This window comes from Halichoerus grypus, chromosome 3, assembly GCF_964656455.1.
Source record: "Halichoerus grypus chromosome 3, mHalGry1.hap1.1, whole genome shotgun sequence".
NCBI classification, from domain to species: domain Eukaryota; kingdom Metazoa; phylum Chordata; class Mammalia; order Carnivora; family Phocidae; genus Halichoerus; species Halichoerus grypus.
Genome location: NC_135714.1, coordinates 124,054,364 through 124,065,030, shown reverse-complemented (window position 1 = coordinate 124,065,030; position 10,667 = coordinate 124,054,364). Strand labels below are relative to the sequence as shown.

Here is a 10,667-nt window from a genome sequence, read left to right as displayed (position 1 = left end):
GCAGGGGGAGTGGCAGGCAAAGGCAGAAGCAGGCTCCCCACTGAGCAGGGAGCCCAATGTGGGACTCGATCCCAGGACCCTGGGATCATGACCTGAGCCGAAGGCAGATGCTTAAATGACTGAGCCACCCAGGTGCCCCAGAAATGATCTATCTTTACAAAAGTATGTTCATACTGTATCGCATAAACCACACACTCTTGCAGGCTGACAAAAACTCAAACTACATGAAGCAAAAGAGGGATTATCCACAAAGATTCTGGTGTCCCAGGAAAACCAAGAGCAGGAATGTGGGAGCAGTAGGTTAAGTCCTACACCCCACAACCTGGATGCCCAGCCCATACAGGGCCAATCCCAAGGTTTACTGTAGTTTCAGCCAGGCACAGGATAACCCTTCCTTACTTCCAGCCCCAGAAGTCCCAAAGAGAGAGGTCCCTACCTAGACCATCGAACAGTGGCCAGAGGGACTGTATGATAAATCCCACAGAAACTCTGTGGGTTGGAGGCATGTCTTTAGAAACTGGTGGGCAGATGCTGGGGTGTCCCAAGCAGCAGGTATCTGTCACACATACTTTTACTTATACTGTTCTCTTGCCCAGAAGCTTCTCCAATGATCAAAATGTTTTCCATCCTTCAAAGCTCAACCTTAAATACCACTTTTTCCGTAAAACCTCTATTGATCTCTACTCACCCAAGTCTGAACTGTATCTTCCTTCCTTTGTGCTCCTCTGTGCTTTTCATTCTGCCTTATTTTATAGTAAATTTTTATGTCTGCAAACTAACAAGAGAAAAGGATGGTGATGCCTGTACTTGCATGGCAATTATGTTTCCAAGGTATTTTCACACTTTTTTCTTCCAAGAGAGCTTCACCTCCACTTTGTGATAAGGAAACAACAACATTATCGCCTTTTTACAGGTAAGGAAACAGAGGCTCACAAACGTTAAGTGACCCAGCAGACATGCATAAGCGTGTGTTATAATACAAGTATTCTCTCCAAGGCTTTGTCCACTTGCACCACGATGTTTTTGGAGACAGCAGGATGCAGTAGAAATTTGTGTGTGGTCATCGTTTGGGGAATCAATAGGGCTGGTAAACAACTGTGGGAAAGATGTATAAAAATACAAAGGAGAGGGGTGCCTGGGTGGCTCAGTCAGTTAAGTGTCTGCTTTTGGCTCAGGTCATGATCCCAGGCTCCTGGGATCGAGTCCCACATCGGGCTCCATGCTCAGCGGGAAGCCTGCTTCTCCCTCTCCCACTCCCCCTGCTTGTGTTCCCTCTCTTGCTGTCAAATAAATAAATAAAATCTTTAAAAATAAAATAAAAATACAAAGGAGAAAGGGTGGCATCATTTTGGCCGGGGAAGACCCTAAGTCTCCTCCAGCCTGCGTCCTTCCAGGGCAGACTGTTGGGGCGAGGGTGGGGGATAGGAGAGCGGCTGCGGCATTCCCGTCATTCCCGCGGTAAGCAGATGGGCAGGTGAGCCCCGTCTTGTGGCGGTTTTAGTTCTCATTCTTTCCCAATATTACACTTGCTTTCTTGTGTGAGGTTTAGATATTGGAACTTTTGGTTAACTGAGTGCTGTCCATCAATAATTGCTTGTGCTGCAATTCCTCACATAAATTTATACATTTAGGTGTAAAATTCCAAATTTTGCTAGTTTTTTCTTAATTTCCGAAGTTCCACATGTCCTTTCTCTTCCGATTTAAAGGGAATCTGCTCTCTTCACGATTCGGTTTCCCTGTCTCTGTGTTAGTAATTTAGTTTGTTAACGTCTGGCAAGGAATATTTGAGAAAAATCTCTCAAAAGAGTAGTAAATCTTATTATTCCTAAAATCTAGTGTGTGAATTCAGGAAGGAAACAACAAAGTTTTAATCAAAGTAAGCAATAATGACAGGTTTATTTAAAATTTCCAGTAGAGAAAACCCACTAGTTTCGGAATAAAAGTACTCAATGTACGAGAGCGTAAGTGAATATAAAAGATTAGCAGAAGAAAAATAAAACCAAACATAGTACAAAAAAATTTAAAAAGTTTGAAATGGATTTAAACAGGGATGTTCTTTAAATCCTCCAAATATTTAACAGTTACTAGGTTTGGCAAACAATTCACTTGAAAATTAAAGCCTATTTCTGTAAACTCCATAAAAACTGCTTAGTTACATTCAAGCACTCCATACAATTGGTACTGAAACATACAGGCAGTCGATTTCAGAGTAGCAGGAATTACTCATTTGCTCTCACAGTTACATGAATTAACCAGCTGCATAACTGCTTTTGGAGAGGAAGGGAGAGAAGACACGAGAAAAAAAAAAAAAAAAAAAGAAGTAGGATAAAATCTCTAAAAAATGGAAACACAGCAAAATTCAGACATCAGTTTGTTTCTTGAAAGCAACAAACTGACTCTTTACAGTATATTCTACATTTGCAGTTGTCATTTCCCTCTCCCCCACCCCCCTCAAATGCTCCTAAATCCACTAGTCTAATCAGTTCTTAACTTCCAGAGAGTCTGTACATAGATATTTAGCAAAGAGCAGACGCCTAACATCATTCTGACAGCAGTATGGTCAGGATACAATTTTAGAAAGATTACTATGTATATCGTCAAGATTAAACTTTACTTAAAAAACAAAAACCGTTACTAAACAAATAGTTTTAAAATATTATGAAAACCCATGAAAAGAAGACTCAACATGGGTTCTAAACCTGATAAAAACACACTTCAGAGAGACTATTAATGCTAAACTTTTGCCAAACGATGACCTTAAAGTGCCAAACACAAAAGAATCTCTTAGGATCGTTTCTCCAATAGATAATTTGTCCCTGGCTTGGCCATCTCTCCTTTAACTATACACGAAGTCCTGCTAAAGGTATGCATTTTAGTTGATTTTACCATAAAATGTTACAATGTAAACTGAACAGGTTCTTGATATCGACAGTATGTTACCAAGGTTTTTTTATTTCTGAATCCAACGGTTGGTCACAGAGGTCAAGTATTATCAAGGCTCCTTGGTCAGTTCTCGATCGTGTCTGACTCATCCATCCTTCAAGTACATGCAAGGCTCAACAGTTTTCAAGAGGCAGAAGCCTGAGGCCATTTAAGATACAGATGAAATAGGATTGTGAGGTGAACCCATCTGAGTAAGAACTTTATCCAGCCACTGGAGCGGGCCATGCAGGTGGATCTCAATCCAGCAGGGGGTGCTAGTAACATCCTGGCGGTGGTATTCTGCTCCCCAACCCTAGAAGACACATAGGAGGTCATTTAACTTGCTTAACTCCGTGGTTAAACTTTTAAGTAAGAAGAATTCTCATAACCGGACATGTTGATTAAAGACACGGATGCTTTCCATAAGACAGATGCTTGTGCACACAAACACACACACAATTTGGCAGGCAATTTCAGGGGATGGGTGTGTTCAAGGGCCCCTAAAGTCCCTCCATACTTTCCAGGTTAAGAGGTATGAATTTTCAAATACATTATAAGGCTGTTTTAACGAAGGCACTTTTTAACTTTCATTTTCATTTCCCACTATGTTACTGACAGGGTTGTAACAGATATTAAATTCTCATTTTATCACCAGGAAAACAAGGAAAAAGTTATGTTAGACAAACTGACATTCTGCTTCTCCCCCACTCAGTCACTGATGGTCCTCCTATCAACACAAGAGCTCTTGATCTTTCAATCTCGAAGCAGACTGAGAGAAGCACATACATATCCCAAAAGCTATTACTGACACCTCATCATGGCTTTGAATCAATAGATTCCACCATACGCTTGTACAAGAAGGTAGCTTGCCAGACATCTTCAGTATGACTGAACTGGGACACCAAAGCTGCACGAGAGAAAGGCAATCTTGCAATTGCAAAGATCAAAAAAACTCATTGGTGTGGTGGGCAATGGAATATAAGCTCTGATAAACCCTTGTTTCACGAGGGATGTCAGAGGTTGGGTACTACTTCTCCCTGACACCCACCTACTCCAGGAATTTCAAGAAACACATATAAATATCAGAACCTCCAGCTAAAAGCTGTGAGACATGAACTGCCTATGTATATGCACCCATGCATTCCTGCATCTATCAGTACATTGCTAACTTGAAAGGTTTGTGTGCATGTTTCCTCCATTTGATAGGGAGTTCTTTGAAGGGACCAGATCTTACTTATCTTTGATCTCAAACATCTAGCACAGTGATTGGCACAAAGCAGAAGCCTTAGAGATACTTGTTCAGCTAAACTGACTTGGATTTTTCAAATATATGGGGAGTTTAGTGTGCAAATAATTTATAAAATGTGTGCTTTAAAGTCCAAAATGATTGTCTTCAAAATAGCACAAGATTGGCTATTAATATGAGTAAAATGTTCTATATCATTTCTCTAAGATGCTAAGTGTGACAAGGGCAAGGTATGCAATCCTTATGATAAAAAAGAACAATACTGTACAAACACTATACAATTTTTTTTGTTGCAAACGTATGATAAGCAGCTGCCCTTTATCATGTCGGCAGGAGTTTTAAAACAAAATTTGCTGACCCTTAACTCCAAATCCAGCTTCCCAGCTATGTTCATTATATCTTATATTATCCCCCATTCCACTATATATCACATTATTTTATGATTAAATACATACTAGGGCATTAGCATTGTGAACCTAGAGAATGAGGTGCTTTTTCAATCTTTGCATTAATTCTCTGGAATAGTGCTAAAAATATTTGCTGAATGAATGAAATCTAATACATTTTTAATGCATGTCCTTATATCACACTTTTTATTAGTGTAAAGTTTGTTTTTACTTGTGTAAAAGTAAATAATTAAAAATGTATAAAAGTAAAACCATTAAAATTGGGTAATCAATATGAAATGAGCTTGAGGAGAAAGCCAGTTGGAGCAGTAGAGTCGTAAATTCTTCTTGAGTGGTCCGGTCCTTCAGTAATAGTAGACTACCACACTTCCCATCTCCATCCACCCATTTTAAACATGATGATCATGAAGATCGGCAAAGGATCCCTGTGCCTTAATCGCACAGTTAAAAGGGCAGCTAAAACTAGAACCTGGGTCTCTTGACTCTTAACAGGTATTCTTTCCTCCATACCAGTAAAACAACAAACAAAAAGCACTGCTGGCAAGTTACTGTCCTCATTTCAAAATTCATTTTAGCCAAAATGCAAAGTCAAAAATCAAACAGTGACTGTCAGTTGTGGATGAGTAAGATCTCTGTAGTCTCACAGGTATACAGAGTATTGGTCAACCTCTTTAAAGGGTAAAAAAAAAAAAACCTTTAAGACTACAAAGGGACCAGACCAGCCACACACAACTGTTGAATAATGTTTTGAGAAAACATTAAGAGAACAGAGTCAAAATCTGCTAATATGATTCAAAGAAGTAAGAAAAAAATGATACGCAGGGAAAGGTATCTTTGATCTAAAGGATGATTAACAAAGGAAGGTTCCAAAATTACCCTCTGTAACACACACATTACAAAACAGGTTTAACAACAAGTTAGGTGAGCTTCTGAAGAGAGGACATAAAAGGTGATTGCCTCACCCAAATATATAATTAGTTCTGTTTCTCGAGGTAACAGAGGATGAAAATTTATCTTTGAGAATTCAGAGACAAGTCAGTCACTAGCGTAAGTTACAACATAAGTTACAACTCATGAAATCTAATCAGATATTTAATTTTTTTACATTTCAGTGACATCTTAAAATTTTTTATTTCTCAGAGGCAAAAGAGAAGGCAGGAAAGAGGTTATTGTGAGTAATGTCTTTAACCTTCTCCATCCTCAACCCTAACAATAATCTTAGAAGTAAGGCATCTACTAATCTGTGGGCAAGAGTCTTATTAATTTTTGAATTATAAGAAAATGATGTTTACTGAAAACATTAAAAAAACCTGACCGATCAAAAATAAACCCCAGTGTGATGAATTTTTATTTACAAAAAGGTCACCTGTTTATTGTTGAAACAAAAGCAACAAATGTTACCATCACAAAGGTACTAAAAACACAATGAAAAGGTAGGGAGGGTGTGTTTACTGAATTGATCTCTTAAGAAAATGATGCATTTAAATTATACATGTTAAATATATAACAAAATATTTTCTTATGGTTCTACAATAGTTAAAACAGTGCTTATTCGAATAGGAAGAAGTTATTCAAGCCTCCTACACTGTTGACATTTAATACACACTCCTATAATTCTAATTATATCCTCATAATAACTGACATCCTTACTGAAGTTCAAAAATGCCTCGGTAATAAGTTGGCTTCTACGGACACATATCAAGGAGATACAGATTTGTACACTGAGGGGAAGTGCAGCAAGTGTGTCGACTCGGAGCTCACTTACCTTGACAAAGCTCATGCGGATAGTGCACATTTTAGTGAGCTCATAGACTGTCTCGAAGCCATGGTTCACAGACTGTGCCAGTAACTGAGCGAATTCTTGGTTATTAAAAATTTTCAAACTACACCCACTAGGGATCTTGCAAACAGTAGTGGGGTGAAATCCATGATGGTAGTTGCAGTTCCGACTTTGCACAAAGATGCTGCTGTCGCTGAGGCATTCGGCATACACTTCCCCTCCAACATAGTAAAGATGCACTCCTGTAGGAAGACAACACATGCAATGTCTTCATTATCATTTTCCTCAGCCAAAAAGCATCTGTGTATCTTCAAGATATGAATTTGCATGGATTTAAACTTTGGCTAACTAGACAGATACTCTCCAAATCTTGCACAACTGATAAAATCTTAGTTAACCCTATTAGGTCATACAATGTTCTTTTGTTAACACGTACGCCTAAGAGGTGTCTAGGAAATAACAAAGAAAGGAGGGTCAAGACAAGTAAAAGAACTAGAAAACCAGAGGTGGAGGAAGTAGTGCTGAGAGCTAGAAGATGTAAGGTCCAGGGGAAAATAATTATAAAAATAATTCATACTGTGTGCAATCTGATCTCCCCGAACTACCATCTGCTCCAAACTTCTTCCTGTGACATCTTAGAGTGCCAGGAGTGTAGGAAATTGATCCTACCCAGCCTTTAAAAAAAGGAAAGTGGGGGGAGGGGGGCTTTCTGACAAAGCCCTACACCATTAAGGGAGATTATTATAGGCCATGCAGCGAACAGAGTCACATCCCATGTGGCTTTAAACAATCTACTGTGCAGGTAACTCTGGCATATGCCTCAGCCAATGCTAAAACTATTGTCTCCAATCCAATCCAAAAAATTATGTGTTGTGTTTACATGTACACACAATGGCTAAGACTTCTGTAACAATTAAAATAGCTGCTGGAACAGAAGCCCACCTTCCTGCCTGATGTAGAGAAAACAATTTAAGAGACAGACTGTGTGTGTGTGTGTGTGTGTGTGTGTGTGTGTGTGTGTGTTGAGTTTTTTCCTGATTATAAAAATGAGGAATTTTCATTTTGAACATTTAAAAAGTAAAACAAAATATAAAGAAGCAGAAAATATCATCACTTGTTTAGTGACACAGAGACAAGAACTGTTAATAGTTGGACACACTGGATTACAGGTTTTGAGTATTACTAAACTTTCTCTGTAAACATTTAAAGTATCTACACGATTATATGGATACAACAATTTACTTTAGCAATTCTCCCAATACTGGACCATAGCGTTGATACTAATTTTCTGTTATAACAATGCCAGTATAAATGTCTCTGGATTATTTTTGATAATATCCTTGGGAGAGGTTCCTGGAAGTTAAATCACTGGATCGAAGGCTCTTGACTCACTTTGCCAAACGACTTTCCAGAATGCTTGTATCAATTTACACCCTACCAGCAGTGTATGAGTGCCTTTCTCGTTTTGCCTGGGCCAGGACTGAGTAAGCTTAAGACAAAAACAAATAAATTAAAATAAATTACAGCTGAAAAACAATATTGTTTTAATTTGCATGTGAGACTGGATATGCTCTCATATGTTTATTAGCCATCTGTTTCTCTTATGAACTTACTGTTCATATTTCTTACCTATTTATCCCACTGGGGTTCTAGTATTTTTATTGTTTTTTTATGAGCTATGTGTAAGCTATAAATAATTTATTTCCTATTTGTTTCCCCATTAGTCCTTTGTATTTTTAATCTACAGAAGTTTGAAAGCTTTGAGTAGTCAAATCTCTTGTGATCTTTTCTACTGCTTTTTATGCTTAGAAAATTTCTACCTCTTTGATCAAATGTATTTTCTTCTAGCTTAATAGCTTACCATTAAAAACAAAAAACAACAAAACTCAATTCATTAATCTATTTGCATATATGAAATGAGGTCAGGGTTTCTCCCTATAGCCTCACCTAAAAGCTAACTTTGTTACTGCAGGACCACTAGAAGACTACGGATTTGTTATGCTTCACTTAACATACATTAATTTTGAAATACAATATAGTCTGAGTTTAATTTCTTCTACCATTTTGTCTAAACCTGATTTAATTGTAGTTTTCATAATATTTAACCTAACATCAAGAATTTTTTCTTTATTCTTCCATTTAAAAATTTAGCTATTTTCACTTGTTTATCCTGCCAGGTAATATCAGAACACATTTTCCCACTTTCAAAAAAATAACACATTGTGATTCTGGCATGGGTTGTTTTAACCCATAAACTGAAATTAGGAAGAATAGACATCCTTAAAATATTCTCATGATATTAAGCCTTCTCTTTAAGGAACACTGCTTATTTATATACCTAAATTTTCTTTCTCTCAGTAAAATTTGATTTTCTTTACATAATTCTCATGTATTGCTGATTCGGATTATTTCCAAAAAATTACATTTGCTGTTGCTATTGGAAATGTGATTTCCCCCTCCACTATATTTTCTAACTGGTTATTGCCAGGTTAAAGAAAACTGGCATATAGTTTCTAAAAATAAATTCTTTAGAAGTTTCTAGATAAACAACCATAACTTTTGAATAAACACAAGGACCATAAATATTACCAGGTCAGTATTACTTATGTCAGTAATACTAACATGGGTGAAGGAGGAAAGGCACTCATACACAGACTTATGGTGCAAGTGGAAAGTAATAAAAGCTTTCTGGAAAGTAATTTGGCATAATATATCAAGAGCTTTAGACCTACTAATTTCACTCCAAGAATCTATCCCAAGAATATTATCAATTAGTTAATCACATCATCTGCAATATTGATAATTTTGGCTTATTTCCATTATCGATAACTCTACATTTGAATACATTAGTCAAGGCATCTGGAATAATTTTAAATAACCGCATTCCCAGAATCCTTATTTTCTTCCTATTTTTTGTTTTTTTAAAGTAGGCTCCACGCTTGGCATGGAGCCCGATGTGGGGCTTGAACTCACCCTGAGATCAAGACCTGAGCTGAGATCAAGAGTCAGATGCTTAACCAACTGAGCCACCCACGCGCCCCTCTTCCTAATTTTTAATAGAAATGTTCCAGAGTGCAATGGCTTTTTAGTACTTTGGGGTAATGGTCAACTTCAGAACTTAGGGAAAAATATATCCCTCCGTCCCAAATGTATGCAAAATTGTGTTTATGTACAATTTACAGGGTTTACAGATCATAGATCTCTATGTTACGAACCTAGTAGCATTTCATCATCAAATGTGAAGGTTAGGGTTTATTTTTTCTCCCTTAATCATATAAAGGAACTATCTATTAATTCCTGTTTTAGGCTTTTTTTTTTTTTTTTAAGGATCAAGTGTTGTATCTCAAATGCCTTTTAAGCATTTATTAAATAACCACTTAATCTAGTCCACCATTCTAAATTTTATAGGTCATTTTAAAAAAATGTTTACCATAGAAATAATTTCAAACTTACAGAAATAGAACAGCCAAGAAAAACAGAACAAAGAACACTCATATAACCACTATCCTGATTCATCTATTGTGACAAGTTTGATCATTTGCACCTCCTTCCCCTCTATGCTTTTATACACACCCTCATATACATTCATATATACACATCCACACATATATACATGTATATGCATAGATTTATATATATTCTGACCCAGGATTTGTTTTAGATGGACAGATATCTCTACTTATCCACATATTTGTGTGTATATACATATACGTGTGCATATCCTAAGACTAGGGATGTTCTCTTACATAGCCACAGGACAGTCAGCAATGCCAGCGCATGTACCATTGATGTAATAGTCTTACCTAATCTATCACTCGTGCTCTAACTCTACCTGCTGACCCCAGTAAGGCCCTCTGTGGTATTTTTTCCCCTTTCTGGGACAGATCATTACACAGCTTATTGTAATTTGGGTCAATGGGTCAGCTTATTACACAGCTGTCATAGCTCTTTAATCTCTTTTAATGTGGAACATTTGCACACCTTTGTCTTCTGACGTTGATATTTTGGAAGAATACAGTTCCTCCTCACCCTTTTTAATAGAATTTTGAGTTTGTCTGAAGTTTCCCCACTGATGAGATTCAGACTGGCATTCTCGACTGGAAGTCTGCATAGGTGATGTTACTTCCTTCTCAGGGCATCACATCCGGTGGTATATGACATCCATCTGTCTCTCACTGGTGATGATAATTTTGATCTCCCAGTCAAGATGCTGTCCAATGTCTCCACTGTATGATTACTGATTTTTATTCTCCCTTGTAACTAAGAGGCAGTCTGTGAGGAGACACTGCAAGACCATGCAAATATCCTGATT

General features: G+C 37.4%; 1 protein-coding gene across 9 annotated transcripts in view; it reads right to left on the bottom strand.

Annotated features, from left to right (window-relative positions):
• Positions 1 to 1,877: 1,877 nt before the first annotated feature.
• Positions 1,878 to 10,667, bottom strand: part of SMAD1 (SMAD family member 1) — a 74,279-nt gene continuing 65,489 nt past the window's right edge. For all 9 annotated transcript variants that reach the window (XM_078069278.1, XM_036077773.2, XM_036077777.2 and 6 more), the window contains 2 exons: positions 6,341 to 6,597; positions 1,878 to 3,235 (listed from right to left, as the gene is read on the bottom strand). In XM_078069278.1, coding sequence (XP_077925404.1) covers positions 3,092 to 3,235; positions 6,341 to 6,597 — 401 coding nt within the window. In that variant the 3' untranslated portion in view covers positions 1,878 to 3,091. The remainder of the gene's footprint in view (positions 3,236 to 6,340; positions 6,598 to 10,667) is intronic.